We start from the raw sequence: 21,034 nt of genomic DNA on the forward strand, positions 1-21,034 counted from the left end.
TGTCCTAACTGCTTCGGGGATTCGGTACGGAGCCTGGCGCAAGGGAGCTTGTCCCGGAGTATCTACCTGGTGGGTGGTTAAAGTAGTGTACCCTGGCTTCGGGGAGAAGGTGAGGTGTTTGGACTGGAGGAGTTGGTTGAGCTGCTCCCTTTCAGTGGGGCTAAGTCGGTCCCCTATCTGAACCTGCGCCACTATACCTGTGGGGAGGCTCTTTTCTAATAGGTCTGGAATGGGTAAACTGTCGGGGTCTTCCTGAGGGGAACAACATACGGCCGTCACGTTCTCTGGTCGCTCAAAATATTCCTTGAGCATGTTTACATGGAATGTCTTTCTAAGATTGTTGTCGTGGCAGCTAGCTATCACATAAGTGGTGTCTCCCCTTTTCTCTACGATCTGGTAGGGACCCTGCCAGGACGCCTGCAATTTGTCTGTCTTCACCGGCTTAAGTACTAACACCTTTTGTCCTATGGTGAAGATTCTCTTTCGGGCCCCCCGATCGTACCATACTTTCTGTCTTCTCTGGGCCAACTGGAGATTAGCCCGCACGGATTTGGCTAATTGCTCCATTCGGTCCCTGAGTTCCAGCACGTAAGGCACAATTGGGACACCGTCAGCCTCCATCTCTCCCTCCCAGTGCTCCCGGATCAGGTTTAGGGGTCCCCGTACCTTTCTTCCGTAGAGCAACTCGAAGGGAGAGAACCCTGTCGTTTCCTGGGGCACCTCCCGATAAGCAAATAGGAGGTGCGGCAGGAAGCGTTCCCAGTCTCGGTATTCCTGAGTGAACGTCTTGAGCATTTGCTTGAGGGTCCCATTGAACCTCTCACACAGCCCGTTCGTCTGGGGGTGGTATGGGGAGCTTAGGAGGGACTTAATTTTGCAAACCTGCCAGAGTTGTTGGGTCAATTCAGCCGTAAATTGGGTGCCTCGGTCGGATAGGATTTCTTTTGGAAATCCTACCCGGGAGAACACCTGTACTAGTGCATTCGCTACCGTATCCGCTTGTATGTTGGATAGGGCGACAGCCTCTGGGTACCTGGTAGCGTAGTCCACTACGGTAAGAATGTATCGCTTACCGGAGGGACTAGGGGTAGCCAGTGGTCCCACTAGGTCAATAGCAACCCGGCTGAAGGGTTCCTCTACAATGGGCATATTTACTAGCTGGGCTTTAGGGTGATCGCCTCGCCTTCCTACTCGTTGACACACATCGCAGGTGTTACAGTAAGTTCTAACGTCAGCGTGCACCCCTGGCCAAAAGAACGTGTGAGTAATGCGGTGTAGGGTACGGGTAACGGCTAGGTGGCCTGCTAAGGGGATGTCGTGGCCTATTTTGAGGATTTCTTGACGGTATTTGTGGGGCACTACCAGCTGTCGCCTACGCTGTCCCCTTTTCTCTGTCCAGCGGTATAGTTTCCCTTTTTCCCATAAGAATGTTTCGTTATCTGCCCCGCCCCCTCCGGTCTCTGCTCGTTCCCGGTACTTTTGTAAGGTCGGGTCAGTCTTAGACTCTGCCTCGAAGGCATCTGGGGTGTCCCAGGGTATGGGGCCTAACCTGTCAGGCAAGGTCGGGGTAGGTCTTACCTGTGTCTCCCGCACTGGTGAGAGCTCTCGCTCCGTCCGGGCTTGGGCCCGTGTAGTCACTGGGTCCGCCTCGTTGTTGCATACTGGAGCATAGGCAGAAGTCATGGGGCCCAAATCGTTGCCCAGTAGTACTTCGGCAGGTAAATTATCCATTAGGCCCACGTTCACAGCCCCCTTTCCCGCTCCCCAATCAAGATGCACTTTAGCTGTTGGAATTTTGTACACATCCCCCCCCGCCACTCTAACGGCCACAGTTTGTCCGGATCGCTTGTGCTCTGGCACCAAATGACTCTGTACCAGCGTGATAGTAGCCCCTGTGTCTCGCAATCCCTCGGTAGATCGCCCCTCGAGCCATACCCTCTGCCGATGGTGCTGGCGGTTATCTGAGGCAGCATATACAGGGTCTGCCTCGTGAAGCGGCCCCACATATCCCTCCATAGGGGCCTCTTGGTTAACACAGAGGGCCCGGGCCGGACGATAGGACCCAGAGGGGTAATTGTAATTCCTGGGTGTCTGGTGCGTATTAAGGGGGCAGCTAGCCATGAAATGCCCTGGTTGCTTGCATCGGTGGCAAGTCAGTCTGGGACGCTCAGAGCTGTTATTGGGTGGTCCTGAGTGTCGGACGGGCCCTGTGGGCACCGGGGCTCGGAATTCAGCACGAGGGGGTGCACGGTAAACCTCTCTGGGTTCGACCCGTGCTGGAGCTCGGTAGTTCATGGGTTCGTGAAGACGGGAGTCATAATGTTCATCGGCCAATTTGGCTGCTTCTTCTAAGGTAGAAGGCCGCCTGTCTCGCAGCCATTCCTTCCCTTGCTGTTCCATGCCATTATAAAAATGTTCTAAGAGAAACAATTGTAAAATTTCCTCCCCAGTCACCGCTTTACTTCCGCTCAGCCAGTGATTTGCCGCTCTCCGCATTCGGTGCGCCCATTCCATATGGGTATCGTTAGGCTTCTTTTCCGTGCCCCGAAACTGTCGGCGATACGTGTCCGGAGTTACAGCGTACCGTCGCAACAGTGTCTCCTTAACTAGCTCATACTGTGTCACTTCCTCAGCACCCAGAGTACGAAAGGCTTCCAGGGCTCGCCCGGATAGTTTCCCAGACAATATCGTGGGCCACTCTCTGTTGGGAATCTGGTGCAGGGCACATTGCCTTTCGAAGTCCGCCAAATATTCATCAATCCCTGTCTTGCTCTCTAGGAAGGGTCGAAATGCCGCATAGGGTATCTTGGGCCTCCCAGCATTTTCGACAGGGATGATTACCTGCGGGGCTTCAGCATTGCGGTGTGCGTTCGCTAGGTTGAGTTCGTGGGCTCGAGTCTCTCGTATATCCTCGTCCGCCTCCGCCATCAACTGCTGTACCAATTCCATGGAGGGGTTCGGCCCGTATAATGAGAGCCTTTCCCGAACAATCCTGGTTTTTTCGTCACTAATCGTGGTCGGTGTTTCCGCCATTGTGAAGCTCTGATCCAGTTCGGTCAATTCTGCGATCAGCTCTCTCCTCGGCCGGTTGCTGGCGTACCCCCCTCTGCTTTCAAGTAAATCCTTTAGGGTTGTACGCTTCAATTTTTCGTAAGCGCTCTCCATCCGTTCTGTACCTCTCCTAGGAAATCCAGGAAAATCCCGCCGCTGCCGCCAAATGTTACGGTTACCCTTAGTCTCGCTGAGAGATGGACCGCTTAGTAGCCTGGATCCCTATTGCTAAAGAGGGGAGAAGCTGCTTTCCATAGTATTCTATATGAGTCTCGCAAATATAGAATAATCTCCCTTAGCTGCAGTACAGCTAGGATACCCTTCTGCCCACAAAAACGAGTCAACGCTGCGATTGAGGGTCAAACAAGAACTCAGGACTGGAATGCCCAGCCTGCTTTTTATTAAGGTTACATGCACACAGGGCACTCCCAGGGGGAGAGGGGGGGAAGCACAAAATCCCCCATCACACATTTAGATAGAGAGCACTGTCCTTTGACAGGCCACAATAGGATTACAGTACTTAAGATAACAAGTTTACAAGTTCATCTTATCAATTAGCAGTCTGGCTCCAGAGGTGATTAGACAATAGTTTCTAAAAGCTGAAAAAAAAGAGTTAACTCTTTATGAAATGAAACTTGTTACAGTTTTCTTGGAGCCCTTCTTAGGCGCTGGCTTGCTGGTTCAGGCATTGCTGCTGGGAAATAAGCTCTTCACAACAGAATAACTAATGCTTCTGTAACACGCCTTGTCACCTCGCCGCAGCTCCTACCTGCTCCTGTGACCGGAACAATAATAACCAAATGCACAATCCGGAAAAGCAGGCTTAGAGGCTGAGAAGGCCAAACTATTACTGACTGCGCTATGAAAGTGGGCAAAGTCTAAGCTCCGCCCCTCGTGGGCGTAATTCAACACGCTCTATTAACACAGGCAACATCCGCCATTAACCGGAGGTCAGAATATCATATGCACTCCGCAATAGCCTTAAAAGAATAAACGCACTGTTTGCTGTTATCCCTTGCGTCTGACAGCCCCAGAAAAATGGACCACTAGAGTGTCTGGTTCCGTCACTGCTTTACTTGTACATACATACCAGTCCAAAGCATAGTGAACATACAGTCCCATCTGAGAGTCTGTTCTGTGTCCCAGAATAAAAGAACTGCACTTACCTTCATGCTGAGTAAAAGCATGCTAACTTCACAGCGTCAAGAGGTGCCACTTATCCTCCTGAGGTCCTGTGAAACAGAGAAGTCTTAGTTGAGATTTTCCAAGACTATGTACATCAAACGCAGCACATTCCTGGGAGGCACAGTGGAGACAAAAATCCACCAGTTCCCACAGTCTAAAAAGACTACTTGAAGCTGCTCTGTAATAAAATAGTACAGTTTGGCACCATTTAAAAACAAAAAACTCTTGATTGAAGAATCTAAACACCTCACTTTACCTCTTCCTATCACTAACACAGGCAAAGAGAATGACTGAAGGGGGAGGAAAGGGAGGGGTATATATGCAGCTCTGCTGTGGAGCTCTTTGCCACTTCCTGCTGACCAGGAGGCCATATCCCAAAAGTAAGGATAAAATCCGTGGACTCGTCATATATTGTAAAAGAAATTCTGTTTAACTATTGTTAATTTAATATAAATTGCCAATACTACATAATAGCAGAGCTCAGAATTTGACCCAGTTATAGAGATTTGCAAGCATTGACTTGAATTACATGCAAGATAAGAATTGTAGTTTCCCTAAGTGCATAAGAAATTCTACCAACAGCTGCAGGACATTGTGTTGTGAGTCCATTAAATTCTAATTAAATGACTTCATGTACTTTTTTTTTTTTTTTTTTTACAATTAACAATTAAAACTATGGGTGCCATTACTTTATGCTTAAAGGAACACTAAACCCAATTTTTTTCTTTCATGATACAGATAGAGCATGACATTTTAAGCAACTTTATAATTTACTCCTATTATCAATTTTCTTCGTTCTCTTACTATTTTATTATAAAAAAAGGAATGTAAATCTTAGCAGCCAACCTATTTTAGGTTCAGCACCATGGATAGCACTTGCTTATTGGAGGCTTACATTTACCCACCAATAAGCAGGCATAACCCAGGTTCTCAACCAAAAATGGGTAGGCTCCTATGCATCACATTCCTGCTTTTTAAATAAAGATAGCAAGAGAACGAAGAAAAATTGATAATAGGAGTAAATTAGAAAGTTGCTTAACATTTCATATTCTATCTGAATCATGAAAGAAAAAATGTGGGTTTAGTGTCCCTTTAAGTGTAACCCATTGATTGCCCTGAGTGTCTATGGTAGTCTTGCAAAACCCACTCAAGGATATCAAAATGAGGCAGTTTTCATTTTAACACAAATCAGTGCACTGTTTAAAAGATCCAGTGAGTGCTGCCTACCTTGAAAGTTCATCAAGTTGGGATTAATCATGTTAAAAATATCAAAAGCTTTACTAAATGTTTGGCAGTTTACTAGAACAATTTAAACAGAGTGTATTGCTGATTTATCAATAACAGGCTACAAATAATACATTTCAGAAAAATACAATTATCTTACCTTTGCTCCTCCTGACTGAAGAAGACGTTTAAATCCAGGGGCCCTTGTTTGATCAACATTTAAAATAACTCTCCATCCACTGAATGCTCCCTTTATAAAAATGAAAAAGATAGTCTGTATTATTATCCATTTTAAAGATGAATAACGAGTTGCACACTAACTGTTCCGCGCAAACAATAAGGGGTATATCACAGCTCTTTGCGTGCATCTGAAGTAGCGCCATATAAGGAATTTAAAGTACGGATTCACTATGGTTAACTGTTACGAGAGACAAAAAAGTGACACAAAACACATCAAAAATGCATTGTACAGTACAGTAACACTCATAACAACACACAAAAATATTTTAAAAAAATATTGCATTAAATTTTTTTAAGAGCTCAAAGATATGAGGTCTCAGATGTTAGAAAAAAAAAAAGGTAGGCAAAGGGCTTGAACAGAGAGATACATACATATGTCTAAATATGTATTTGTGTATTTACAGAGCTTGACATTCCCAGTGGACCAGGACAACTTAGAAATAGCAGCAGACGACTTAGAAATTTGACTTTTTTCTATCTTTAACATTGAGTGTGTATGTATGTATGTGTATATATATATATATATATATATATATATATATATATATATATATATATATATATATATATATATATATATATAAACCAAAATACATTAAAATTAAGGGGGGAGATAAAAAACTGAAATAAAAATCCTCCATGTCTCAAAATTAAATCAATGTAAATATTTGCATAGGAAATTAGCACGTCTAGGCAAGATTCCCCGCTTGCTTTTTCCCAGAAATACTTAATATACAATGTTACCAATGTACAAGAGAATACTGGGTAAGATATGCAAATTAGATATGCAATTTCTCCTTCTTATTGCTTCAAAATACTGTTTTAACACAGCGATCCTTTTAACAGGATTATTGCAGCAAACCAGAAATCACTCACTAGACAGCCTGTTTCGTTCTTTTTGGAACTCATCAGTAGGAGATAGATTTCTGGTTGCTGCATTGGTAAAGCTATTTTCATGGTTAAACCAAAATTCATTAAAATTATGGGGGGGGGGGGGGGAGATAAAAAACTGAAATTAAAATCCTCCATGTCTCAAAAACAGAATTTATGTTTACCTGATAAATTACTTTCTCCAACGGTGTGTCCGGTCCACGGCGTCATCCTTACTTGTGGGATATTCTCCTCCCCAACAGGAAATGGCAAAGAGCCCAGCAAAGCTGGTCACATGATCCCTCCTAGGCTCCGCCTACCCCAGTCATTCGACCGACGTTAAGGAGGAATATTTGCATAGGAGAAACCATATGATACCGTGGTGACTGTAGTTAAAGAAAATAAATTATCAGACCTGATTAAAAAACCAGGGCGGGCCGTGGACCGGACACACCGTTGGAGAAAGTAATTTATCAGGTAAACATAAATTCTGTTTTCTCCAACATAGGTGTGTCCGGTCCACGGCGTCATCCTTACTTGTGGGAACCAATACCAAAGCTTTAGGACACGGATGAAGGGAGGGAGCAAATCAGGTCACCTAAATGGAAGGCACCACGGCTTGCAAAACCTTTCTCCCAAAAATAGCCTCAGAAGAAGCAAAAGTATCAAACTTGTAAAATTTGGTAAAAGTGTGCAGTGAAGACCAAGTCGCTGCCCTACATATCTGATCAACAGAAGCCTCGTTCTTGAAGGCCCATGTGGAAGCCACAGCCCTAGTGGAATGAGCTGTGATTCTTTCGGGAGGCTGCCGTCCGGCAGTCTCGTAAGCCAATCTGATGATGCTTTTAATCCAAAAAGAGAGAGAGGTAGAAGTTGCTTTTTGACCTCTCCTTTTACCAGAATAAACAACAAACAAGGAAGATGTTTGTCTAAAATCCTTTGTAGCATCTAAATAGAATTTTAGAGCGCGAACAACATCCAAATTGTGCAACAAACGTTCCTTCTTTGAAACTGGTTTCGGACACAGAGAAGGTACGATAATCTCCTGGTTAATGTTTTTGTTAGAAACAACTTTTGGAAGAAAACCAGGTTTAGTACGTAAAACCACCTTATCTGCATGGAACACCAGATAAGGAGGAGAACACTGCAGAGCAGATAATTCTGAAACTCTTCTAGCAGAAGAGATTGCAACTAAAAACAAAACTTTCCAAGATAATAACTTAATATCAACGGAATGTAAGGGTTCAAACGGAACCCCCTGAAGAACTGAAAGAACTAAATTGAGACTCCAAGGAGGAGTCAAAGGTTTGTAAACAGGCTTAATTCTAACCAGAGCCTGAACAAAGGCTTGAACATCTGGCACAGCTGCCAGCTTTTTGTGAAGTAACACAGACAAGGCAGAAATCTGTCCCTTCAGGGAACTTGCAGATAATCCTTTTTCCAATCCTTCTTGAAGGAAGGATAGAATCTTAGGAATCTTAACCTTGTCCCAAGGGAATCCTTTAGATTCACACCAACAGATATATTTTTTCCAAATTTTGTGGTAAATCTTTCTAGTTACAGGCTTTCTGGCCTGAACAAGAGTATCGATAACAGAATCTGAGAACCCTCGCTTCGATAAGATCAAGCGTTCAATCTCCAGGCAGTCAGCTGGAGTGAAACCAGGTTCGGATGTTCGAACGGACCCTGAACAAGAAGGTCTCGTCTCAAAGGTAGCTTCCAAGGTGGAGCCGATGACATATTCACCAGATCTGCATACCAAGTCCTGCGTGGCCACGCAGGAGCTATCAAGATCACCGACGCCCTCTCCTGATTGATCCTGGCTACCAGCCTGGGGATGAGAGGGAACGGCGGGAACACATAAGCTAGTTTGAAGGTCCAAGGTGCTACTAGTGCATCCACTAGAGACGCCTTGGGATCCCTGGATCTGGACCCGTAGCAAGGAACTTTGAAGTTCTGACGAGAGGCCATCAGATCCATGTCTGGAATGCCCCACAGCTGAGTGACTTGGGCAAAGATTTCCGGATGGAGTTCCCACTCCCCCGGATGCAATGTCTGACGACTCAGAAAATCCGCTTCCCAATTTTCCACTCCTGGGATGTGGATAGCGGACAGGTGGCAGGAGTGAGACTCCGCCCATAGAATGATTTTGGTCACTTCTTCCATCGCTAGGGAACTCCTTGTTCCCCCCTGATGGTTGATGTACGCAACAGTTGTCATGTTGTCTGATTGAAACCGTATGAACTTGGCCCTCGCTAGATGAGGCCAAGCCTTGAGAGCATTGAATATCGCTCTCAGTTCCAGAATATTTATCGGTAGAAGAGATTCTTCCCGAGACCAAAGACCCTGAGCTTTCAGGGATCCCCAGACCGCGCCCCAGCCCATCAGACTGGCGTCGGTCGTGACAATGACCCACTCTGGTCTGCGGAATGTCATCCCTCGTGACAGGTTGTCCAGGGACAGCCACCAACGGAGTGAGTCTCTGGTCCTCTGATTTACTTGTATCTTCGGAGACAAGTCTGTATAATCCCCATTCCACTGACTGAGCATGCACAGTTGTAATGGTCTTAGATGAATGCGCGCAAAAGGAACTATGTCCATAGCCGCTACCATCAACCCGATCACTTCCATGCACTGAGCTATGGAAGGAAGAGGAACGGAATGAAGTATCCGACAAGAGTCTAGAAGCTTTGTTTTTCTGGCCTCTGTCAGAAATATCCTCATTTCTAAGGAGTCTATTATTGTTCCCAAGAAGGGAACCCTTGTTGACGGAGATAGAGAACTCTTTTCCACGTTCACTTTCCATCCGTGAGATCTGAGAAAGGCCAGGACGATGTCCGTGTGAGCCTTTGCTTGAGGAAGGGACGACGCTTGAATCAGAATGTCGTCCAAGTAAGGTACTACAGCAATGCCCCTTGGTCTTAGCACAGCTAGAAGGGACCCTAGTACCTTTGTGAAAATCCTTGGAGCAGTGGCTAATCCGAAAGGAAGCGCCACGAACTGGTAATGCTTGTCCAGGAATGCGAACCTTAGGAATCGATGATGTTCCTTGTGGATAGGAATATGTAGATACGCATCCTTTAAATCCACCGTGGTCATGAATTGACCTTCCTGGATGGAAGGAAGAATAGTTCGAATGGTTTCCATCTTGAACGATGGAACCTTGAGAAACTTGTTTAAGATCTTGAGATCTAAGATTGGTCTGAACGTTCCCTCCTTTTTGGGAACTATGAACAGATTGGAGTAGAACCCCATCCCTTGTTCTCTTAATGGAACAGGATGAATCACTCCCATTTTTAACAGGTCTTCTACACAATGTAAGAATGCCTGTCTTTTTATGTGGTCTGAAGACAACTGAGACCTGTGGAACCTCCCCCTTGGGGGAAGTCCCTTGAATTCCAGAAGATAACCTTGGGAGACTATTTCTAGCGCCCAAGGATCCAGAACATCTCTTGCCCAAGCCTGAGCGAAGAGAGAGAGTCTGCCCCCCACCAGATCCGGTCCCGGATCGGGGGCCAACATTTCATGCAGTCTTGGTAGCAGTGGCAGGTTTCTTGGCCTGCTTTCCCTTGTTCCAGCCTTGCATTGTTCTCCAAGCTGGCTTGGCTTGAGAAGTATTACCCTCTTGCTTAGAGGACGTAGCACCTCGGGCTGGTCCGTTTCTACGAAAGGGACGAAAATTAGGTTTATTTTTTGCCTTGAAAGGCCGATCCTGAGGAAGGGCGTGGCCCTTACCCCCAGTGATATCAGAGATAATCTCTTTCAAGTCAGGGCCAAACAGCGTTTTCCCCTTGAAAGGAATGTTAAGTAGCTTGTTCTTGGAAGACGCATCAGCCGACCAAGATTTCAACCAAAGCGCTCTGCGCGCCACAATAGCAAACCCAGAATTCTTAGCCGCTAACCTAGCCAATTGCAAAGTGGCGTCTAGGGTGAAAGAATTAGCCAATTTGAGAGCATTGATTCTGTCCATAATCTCCTCATAAGGAGGAGAATCACTATCGACCGCCTTTATCAGCTCATCGAACCAGAAACATGCGGCTGTAGCGACAGGGACAATGCATGCAATTGGTTGTAGAAGGTAACCCTGCTGAACAAACATCTTTTTAAGCAAACCTTCTAATTTTTTATCCATAGGATCTTTGAAAGCACAACTATCCTCTATGGGTATAGTGGTGCGTTTGTTTAAAGTGGAAACCGCTCCCTCGACCTTGGGGACTGTCTGCCATAAGTCCTTTCTGGGGTCGACCAAAGGAAACAATTTTTTAAATATGGGGGGAGGGACGAAAGGAATACCGGGCCTTTCCCATTCTTTATTAACAATGTCCGCCACCCGCTTGGGTATAGGAAAAGCTTCTGGGAGCCCCGGCACCTCTAGGAACTTGTCCATTTTACATAGCTTCTCTGGGATGACCAACTTGTCACAATCATCCAGAGTGGATAATACCTCCTTAAGCAGAATGCGGAGATGTTCCAACTTAAATTTAAATGCAATCACATCAGGTTCAGCCTGTTGAGAAATGTTCCCTGAATCAGTAATTTCTCCCTCAGACAAAACCTCCCTGGCCCCATCAGACTGGGTTAGGGGCCCTTCAGAGATATTAGTATCAGCGTTGCCATGCTCTTCAGTATCTAAAACAGAGCAGCCGCGCTTACGCTGACAAGTGTTCATTTGGGCTAAAATGTTTTTGACAGAATTATCCATTACAGCCGTTAATTGTTGCATAGTAAGGAGTATTGGCGCGCTAGATGTACTAGGGGCCTCCTGAGTGGGCAAGACTCGTGTAGACGAAGGAGGGAATGATGCAGTACCATGCTTACTCCCCTCACTTGAGGAATCATCTTGGGCATCATTGTCATTATCACATAAATCACATTTATTTAAATGAATAGGAATTCTGGCTTCCCCACATTCAGAACACAGTCTATCTGGTAGTTCAGACATGTTAAACAGGCATAAACTTGATAACAAAGTACAAAAACGTTTTAAAATAAAACCGTTACTGTCACTTTAAATTTTAAACTGAACACACTTTATTACTGCAATTGCGAAAAAACATGAAGGAATTGTACAAAATTCACCAAATTTTCACCACAGTGTCTTAAAGCCTTAAAAGTATTGCACACCAAATTTGGAAGCTTTAACCCTTAAAATAACGGAACCGGAGCCGTTTTAAACTTTAACCCCTTTACAGTCCCTGGTATCTGCTTTGCTGAGACCCAACCAAGCCCAAAGGGGAATACGATACCAAATGACGCCTTCAGAAAGTCTTTTCTAAGTATCAGAGCTCCTCACACATGCGACTGCATGCCATGCCTCTCAAAAACAAGTGCGCCACACCGGCGCGAAAATGAGGCTCTGCTTATGCTTTGGGAAAGTCCCTAAGTAATAAGGTGTCTAATACAGTGCCTGCCGATATTCTTATATCAAAATACCCAGATAAAATGATTCCTCAAGGCTAAATATGTGTTAATAATGAATCGATTTAGCCCAGAAAAGTCTACAGTCTTAATAAGCCCTTGTGAAGCCCTTATTTATGATCGTAATAAACATGGCTTACCGGATCCCATAGGGAAAATGACAGCTTCCAGCATTACATCGTCTTGTTAGAATGTGTCATACCTCAAGCAGCAAGAGACTGCATACTGTTCCCCCAACTGAAGTTAGTAGCTCTCAACAGTCCTGTGTGGAACAGCCATGGATTTTAGTTACGGTTGCTAAAATCATTTTCCTCATACAAACAGAAATCTTCATCTCTTTTCTGTTTCTGAGTAAATAGTACATACCAGCACTATTTCAAAATAACAAACTCTTGATTGAATAATAAAAACTACAGTTAAACACTAAAAAACTCTAAGCCATCTCCGTGGAGATGTTGCCTGTACAACGGCAAAGAGAATGACTGGGGTAGGCGGAGCCTAGGAGGGATCATGTGACCAGCTTTGCTGGGCTCTTTGCCATTTCCTGTTGGGGAGGAGAATATCCCACAAGTAAGGATGACGCCGTGGACCGGACACACCTATGTTGGAGAAATTAAATCAATGTAAATATTTGCATAGGAAATTAGCATGTCTAGGCAAGATTCCCTGCTTGCTTCTTCCCAGAAATACTTAATATACAATGTTACCAATGAACAAGAGAATTCTGGGTAAGATATGCAAATTAGATACGCAAATTCTCATTTGTTTTGCTTCAAAAATATAATTTATGTAAGAACTTACCTGATAAATTCATTTCTTTCATATTGGCAAGAGTCCATGAGCTAGTGACGTATGGGATATACAATCCTACCAGGAGGGGCAAAGTTTCCCAAAGCTCAAAATGCCTATAAATACAACCCTCACCACACCCACAATTCAGTTTAATGAATAGCCAAGAAGTGGGGTGATAAAGAAAGGAGTAAAAAGCATCAACAAAGGAATTGGAATAATTGTGCTTTATACAAAAAAATCATAACCACCATAAAAAGGGTGGGCCTCATGGACTCTTGCCAATATGAAAGAAATGAATTTATCAGGTAAGTTCTTACATAAATTATGTTTTCTTTCATGTAATTGGCAAGAGTCCATGAGTTAGTGACGTATGGGATAGCAATACCCAAGATGTGGAACTCCACGCAAGAGTCACTAGAGAGGGAGGGATAAAAAATAAAGACAGCCAATTCCGCTGAAAAAAATTAATCCACAACCCAAATCATAAATTTAATCTCATAATTGAAAAGATAAAACTTAAAACATAAGCAGAAGAATCAAACTGAAACAGCTGCCTTAAGAACTTTTCTACCAAAAACTGCTTCCGAAGAAGCAAAAACATCAAAATGGTAGAATTTAGTAAATGTATGCAAAGAAGACCAAGTTGCTGCTTTGCAAAACTGATCAACTGAAGCTTCATTCTTAAAAGCCCAGGAAGTGGAAACTGACCTAGTAGAATTAGCTGTAATTCTCTGAGGCGGGGTTTTACCCGACTCCAAAATAAGCTTGATGAATCAAAAGCCGTAACCAAGATGCCAAAGAAATGGCAGAAGCCTTCTGACCTTTCCTGGAACCAGAGAAGATAACAAATAGACTAGAAGTCTTCCTGAAAACTTTAGTAGCATCAACATAATATTTCAGAGCTCTCACCACATCCAAAGAATGTAAAGATCTCTCCAAAAAATTCTTAGGATTAGGACACAAAGAAGGGACAACAAATTTCTCTACTAATGTTGTTAGAATTCACAACTTTAGGTAAGAATTTAAATGAAGTCCGCAAAACTGCCTTATCCTGATGAAAAATCAGAAAAGGAGATTCACAAGAAAGAGCAGATAATTCAGAAACTCTTCTAGCAGAAGAGATGGCCAAAAGGAACAACACTTTCCAAGAAAGCAATTTAATGTCCAAAGAATGCATAGGCTCAAACGGAGGAGCCTATAAAGCCTTCAAAACCAAATTAAGACTCCAAGGAGGAGAGATTGATTTAATGACAGGCTTGATACGAACCAAAGACTGTACAAAACAGTGAATATCAGGGAGTTTAGCAAGTTTTCTGTGGAGTAAAACAGAAAGAGCAGAGATTTGTCCTTTCAAGGAACTTGCAGACAAACCTTTATCCAAACCATCCTGAAGAAACTGCAAAATTCTAGGAAGTCTAAAAGAATGTCAAGAAAATTTATGAGAAGAACACCATGAAATGTAAGTCTTCCAAACTCGATAATAAATCTTTCTAGAAACAGATTTACGAGCCTGTAACATAGTATTAATCACTGAGTCAGAGAAACCTCTATGACTAAGCACTAGGCGCTCAATTTCCATACCATCAAATAAATTCAATGATTTGAGATCCTGATGGAAAAACTGACCTTGAGATAGAAGGTCTGGCCTTAATGGAAGGTACCAAGGTTGGCAAATGGACATCCGAACAAGATCTGCATACCAAAACCTGTGAGACCATGCTGGAGCCATCAGCAGCACAAACGATTGCTCCATGATGATTTTGGAGATCACTCTTGGAAGAAGAACTAAAGGCGGAAAAATATAAGCAGGTTCATAACCCCAAGGAAGTGTCAATGCATCCACTGCTTCCGCCTGAGGATCCCGGGACCTGGACAGGTACCTGGGAAGTTTCTTGTTTAAATGAGATGCCATAAGATCTATTTCTGGAAGCCCCCACATCTGAACAATTTGAGAAAACACATATGTTTGACGGATGTAAAGTTTGACGACTGAGATAATCCGCTTCCCAATTGTCTATACCTGGGACATGGACCCCAGAAATTAGACAGGAGGTGGATTCCACCCAAACAAGTATCCGGGATACTTCTTTCATAGCCTGAGGACTGTGAGTCCCACCCTGATGATTGACATACGCCACAGTTGTGACATTGTCTGTCTGGAAACAAATGAACGGTTCTCTCTTCAATAGAGGCCAAAACTGAAGAGCTCTGAGAATCGCACGGAGTTCCAAAATATTGATTGGTAATCTCGCCTCTTGAGATTTCCAAACCCCTTGCGCTGTCAGAGATCCCCAAACAGCTTCCCAACCTGAAAGACTCGCATCTGTTGTTATCACAGTCCAGGTTGGACGAACAAAAGAGGCCCCTAGAATTATTACAGAGAGTAGGGCACCGAGAACCTTTAAAAAGATTCTTGGAGCTGTCGCTAGGCCAAAAGGAAGAGCAACAAATTGGTAATGCTTGTCTTGAAAAGAGAATCTCAGGAACTGATAGTGATCTGGATGAATCGGAATATGAAGATATGCATCCTGTAAGTATATTGTGGACATATAATGCCCTTGCTGAACAAAAGACAGAATAGTCCTTATAGTCACCATTTCGAATGTTGGTACTCTTACATAATGATTCAAGATCTTTAAATCCAGTACTGGTCTGAATGAATTTTCTTTCTTTGGGACAATGAATAGATTTGATTAAAACCCCAGACCCTGTTCCTGAAACGGAACCGGCATGATTACCCCTGATAACTCCAGGTCTGAAACACACTTCAGGAAAGCCTGGGCTTCCACTGGAATGCGTGAGAGAAAAAAATCTTCTCACAGGCGGTCTTACTCTGAAACCTATTCTGTACCCCTGAGAGACAATGCTCTGAATCCAATAATTTTGGACTGAATTGATCCAAACATCTTTGAAAAATGTTAATCTGCCCCTACCAGCTGAGCTGGAATGAGGGCCGCACCCTCATGCGGCCTTGGGGGCTGATTTAGATATCTTAAATGGCTTGGATTTATTCAAGACTGAGGAAGGATTCGATTTCTGTTCTTTATCAAGTCGAAAGGAACGAAAACGGTGAGAAGCTTTAAATTTACCCTTAGACTTTTTATCCTGAGGCAAAAAAGCTCCCTCCCCCCCCAGTGACAGTTGAAATTATTGAATCCAACTGAGAACCAAATAATTTATTATCTTGGAAAGAAAGATAGCAATGTCGATTTAGAAGTCATATCAGCATTCCAAGATTTAAGCCATAAAGCTCTTCTAGCTAAAATAGCTAACGACATATATCTAACGTCAATTCTGATGATATCAAAAATGGCATCACCAATTAAATTATTAGCATGTTGAATTAATTTAACAATGCTAGACACATTATGATCTGATCGATACTTGTTGCGCTAAAGTTTCCAACCAAAAAGTTGAAGCAGCTGCAACATCAGCCAAAGAAATAGCAGGCCTAAGAAGATGACCTGAACATAAATAAGCCTTCCTTAAATAAGATTCAAGTTTCCTATCTAAAGGATCTTTAAAAGAAGTACTATCTTCCGTAGGAATAGTAGTACGCTTAGCAAGAGTAGAGATGGCCCCATAAACTTTGGGGATCTTTTCCCAAAACTCCAATCTATAAGTTGGCAAAGGATACAATTTTTTAAACCTTAAAGGAGGAATAAAAGAAGTACCCAGTCTATTGCATTCCTTTGAAATCATATCTGAAATAGCATCAGAAACTGGAAAAACCTCTGGAATAACTACAGGAGGCTTATAAAAAGAATTTAAATGTTTTAATATCAAGAGGACTAGTCTCCTCCATATCTAATGTAATCAACACTTCTTTTAATAAAGAACGAATATACTCCATTTTAAATAAATAAGTGTCAATATCTGAGGCAGGATCTTCTGAATCAGATAGATCCTCATCAGAGATAGATAAATCAGTATGTTGTTGGTCATTTGAAATTTCATCAACTCTATGAGAAGTTTTAAAAGACCTTTTACGTTTATGAGAAGGCGGAATGACAGACAAAGCCTTCTGAATGGAATCAGAAATAAATTCTCTTAAATTTACAGGAATATCCTGAGCATCAGATATTGATGGACCAGCAACAGGTAATGAACTACTACTGATGGAAACATTATCTGCATGTAAAAGTTTATCATGACAACTATTACAAACCACAGCTGGAGGTATGGTCTCCACAAGTTTACAACAAATGCACTTAGCTTAATATTTTTTGGCGCCAAAAACGTCCGGAAACTAAACAATAGCGTCATAGATGATGCAACCTCGTGAAGGATTCGGCGCCAACTAAGACGCCGGAAATGACGAATTTGTGTCAACGAACTTTCGCGCCAAAAAAATCTTGCGGCAATAAATTTTAGCATTCTGCGCTCTCGCGAGCCTAATACAGCCCTCAATTTAGAAAAAGAATCAATTTGAAAAAGACTAAACCCCAGGTAAGAAATAATTTTTTTTAAAATGCATTTCCCAGATATGAAACTGACAGTCTGCAAAAAGGAAATATACTGAAAACCTGAATCATGGCAAATATAAGTACATACATATATTTAGAACTTTATATAAAGTGCCAAACCATAGCTGAGAATGTTTTAAGTAAATGAAACATACTTACCAAAAGACACCCATCCACATATAGCAGATAGCTAAACCAGTACTGAAATAGTTATCAGTAGAGGTAATGGAATATGAGAGTATATCATCGATCTGAAAAGGGAGGTAGGAGATGAATCTCTACGACCGATAACAGAGAACCTATGAAATAGATCCCTGTTAGGAAAATCATTGCATTCAATAGGTGATACTCCCTTCACATCCCTCTGACATTCACTGTACTCTGAGAGGAATCGAGCTTCAAAAAAGCTGAGAAGCGCATATCAACGTAGAAATCTTAGCACAAACTTACTTCACCACCTCCATAGGAGGCAAAGTTTGTAAAACTGAATTGTGGGTATGGTGAGGGGTGTATTTATAGGCATTTTGAGGTTTGGGAAACTTCGCCCCTCCGGGTAGAATTGTATATCCTATACATCACTAGCTCATGGACTCTTGCCAATTACATGAAAGAAATACTGTTTTAACACAGCGATCCTTTTAACAGGATTATTGCAGCAAATCAGAAATCAGTCACTAGACAGCCTGTTTCATTCTTTTTGGAACTCTTCAGTAGGAGATAGATTTCTGGTTGCTGCATTGGTAAAGCTATTTTCATGGTTAAACCAAAATTCATTAAAATTATGGGGGGAGATAAAAAAACAAATTAAAATCCTCCATGTCTCAAAATTAAATCAATGTAAATATTTGCATAGGAAATTAGGCCTAGGCAAGATTCCTGCTTGCTTTTTCCCAGAAATACTTAATATACAATGTTACCAATGCACAAGAGAATTCTGGGTAAGATATGCAAATTAGATATGCAAATTCTCAGTTTTTTGCTTCAAAATACTGTTTTAACACAGCGATCCAAGAATTTGCATATCTAATTTGCATATCTTACCCAGAAATCTCTTGTGCATTGGTAAGATTGTATATTAAGTATTTCTGTGAAAAAACAAGCGGGGAATCTTGCCTAGACGTGCTAATTTCCTATGCAAATATTTAAATTGATTATATATAAATATATATATATATATATATATATATATATATATATATATATATATATATATATATATATATATATATATATATATATATACACATATACATATACATACACAGTATCCCACAAAAAGGAAATTTATGCTTACCTGATAAATTGATTTCTTCTAAGATACGACGAGTCCACGGATTCATCCTTTACTTGTGGGATATTATCCTCCTGCTAAAAGGAAGTGGCAAAGAGCACCACAGCAGTGCTGTCTATATAGCTCCTCCCTTGACTCCACCCCCCAGTCATTCGACCGAAGGTATAGGAAGAAAAAGGAGAAACTAAAAGGTGCAGAGGTGACTGAAGTTTTAAACAAAAAAAATATATAATCTGTCTTAAATTGACAGGGCGGGCCGTGGACTTGTCGTATCTTAGAAGAAATCAATTTATCAGGTAAGCATAAATTTCCTTTTCTTCTAAAAGATACGATGAGTCCACGGATTCATCCTTTACTTGTGGGATACAATACCAAAGCTACAGGACACGGATGAACGGGATTGACAAGACAGATACCTAAACAGAAGGCACCACTGCTTGAAGAACTTTTCTCCCAAAAATAGCCTCAGAAGAAGCAAAAGTATCAAATTTGTAAAATTTGGAAAAGGTATGAAGGGAAGACCAAGTCGCAGCCTTACAAATCTGTTCAACAGAAGCATCGTTTTTAAAAGGCCATGTGGAAGCCACCGCTCTAGTAGAATGAGCTGTAATTCTTTCAGAAGGCTACTGTCCAGCAGTCTCGTATGCCAAACGGATGATGCTTTTCAGCCAAAAAGAAAGAGAGGTAGCCGTAGCTTTTTGACCTCTACGCTTTCCAGAATAGACAACAAACAGAGAAGATGTTTGACGGAAATCCTTGGTCGCTTGCAAGTAAAACTTCAAGGCACGAACCACGTCCAAGTTATGTAACAGACGCTCCTTCTTAGAAGAAGAGTTAGGACACAAAGAAGGAACAACAATTTCCTGATTAATATTCTTATTTGAAACAACCTTAGGAAGGAATCCAGGTTTAATACGCAAAACCAACTTATCAGAATGGAATATAAGATAAGGCGAGTCGCATTGTAACACAGATAGCTCCGAAACTCTTCGAGCAGAAGAGATAGCAACTAAAAACAGAACTTTCCAAGATAGAAGTTTAATATCTATGGAATGCATGGGTTCAAACGGAACCCCTTGAATAACATTAAGAACTAAATTCAAATAACATGGTGGAGCAACAGGTTTAAAAACAGGCTTAATTCTAACCAAAGCCTGACGAAACGACTGAACGTCTGGGACATCTGCCAGACACTTGTGTAGTAAGATTGACAAAGTAGAAATCTGTCCCTTTAAGGAACTAGCTGATAACCCCTCCTCCAATCCTTCTTGATGAAAGGACAAAATCCTAGGAATCCTGATCTTACTCCATGAGTAGCCTTTGGATTTGCACCAATAAAGATATTTTCGCCATATCTTATGATAAATTTTCCTAGTGACAGACTTCCGAGCCTGAATCAAGGTATCAATGACCGACTCAGAGAATCCCCACTTAGATAGAATCAAGCGTTCAATCTCCAGGCAGTCAGCTGCAGAGAAACTAGATTTGGATGTTGGAACGGACCCTGAATGAGAAGGTCCTGTCTCAGTGGCAGTTTCCATGGTGGCAGAGATGACATTTCCACCAGGTCTGCATACCAAGTCCTGCGTGGCCACGCAGGCGCTATCAGTATTACCAAAGCCCTCTCCTGTTTGATACTTGCAATCAGACGAGGTAGGAGAGGAAAAGGAGGAAACACATAAGCCAGGTTGAACGACCACGGTACTGCTAGAGCATCTATCAGTACTGCTTGAGGATCCCTTGATCTGGACCCGTAACAAGGAAGTTTGGCATTCTGACAAGATGCCATCAGATCCAATTCCGGTGTGCCCCATTGATGAATTAATTTTGCAAACACCTCCGGATGGAGTTCCCACTCCCCCGGATGAAAAGTCTGACGACTTTGAAAATCCGCTTCCCAGTTCTCCACTCCTGGGATATATATTGCTGATAGATGGCAAGAGTGAGTCTCTGCCCATTTAATTATTTTGGAAACCTCTATGATCGCTAGAGAACTCTTTGTTCCCCCTTGATGATTGATATATGCTACAGTCGTGATATTGTCCGAATGGAATCTTATGAATTTGGCCGAAGCCAGCTGAGGCCACGCTTGAAGCGTGTTGAATATCGCTCTCGGTTCTAGAATATTTATTGGTAGTAAGGACTCCTCCTGAGTCCACACACCCTGAGCCTTCAGGGAATTCCAGACTGCACCCCAGCCCAAGAGGCTGGTGTCCGTTATCACTATGACCCATGCTGGCCTGCAGAAGCACATTCCCTGGGACAGATGATCCTGTGACAACCACCAATGAAGAGTCTCTGGTCTCTAGATCCAGATTTATCCGCGGAGATAAATCTGCATAATCTCCATTCCACTGTCTGAGCATGCACAGCTGCAGTGGTCTGAGATGTAAGGGAGCAAACGGAACTATGTCCATTGTCGCTACCAATTACCAAGTCCAATTACCTCCATACACTGAGCCACTGATGGCCGAGGAATGGAATGAAGTGCTCGGCA

General features: G+C 42.7%; 1 protein-coding gene across 1 annotated transcript in view; it reads right to left on the minus strand.

Moving 5' to 3' along the window:
- Positions 1-21,034, minus strand: part of TOPBP1 (DNA topoisomerase II binding protein 1) — an 872,354-nt gene that overhangs the window by 190,996 nt on the left and 660,324 nt on the right. The window contains exon 25 of the mRNA XM_053715750.1: positions 5,621-5,710. Coding sequence (XP_053571725.1) covers positions 5,621-5,710 — 90 coding nt within the window. The remainder of the gene's footprint in view (positions 1-5,620; positions 5,711-21,034) is intronic.

Source organism: Bombina bombina, chromosome 5 (assembly GCF_027579735.1).
Source record: "Bombina bombina isolate aBomBom1 chromosome 5, aBomBom1.pri, whole genome shotgun sequence".
In the NCBI taxonomy this organism is placed as follows: Eukaryota; Metazoa; Chordata; class Amphibia; order Anura; family Bombinatoridae; genus Bombina; species Bombina bombina.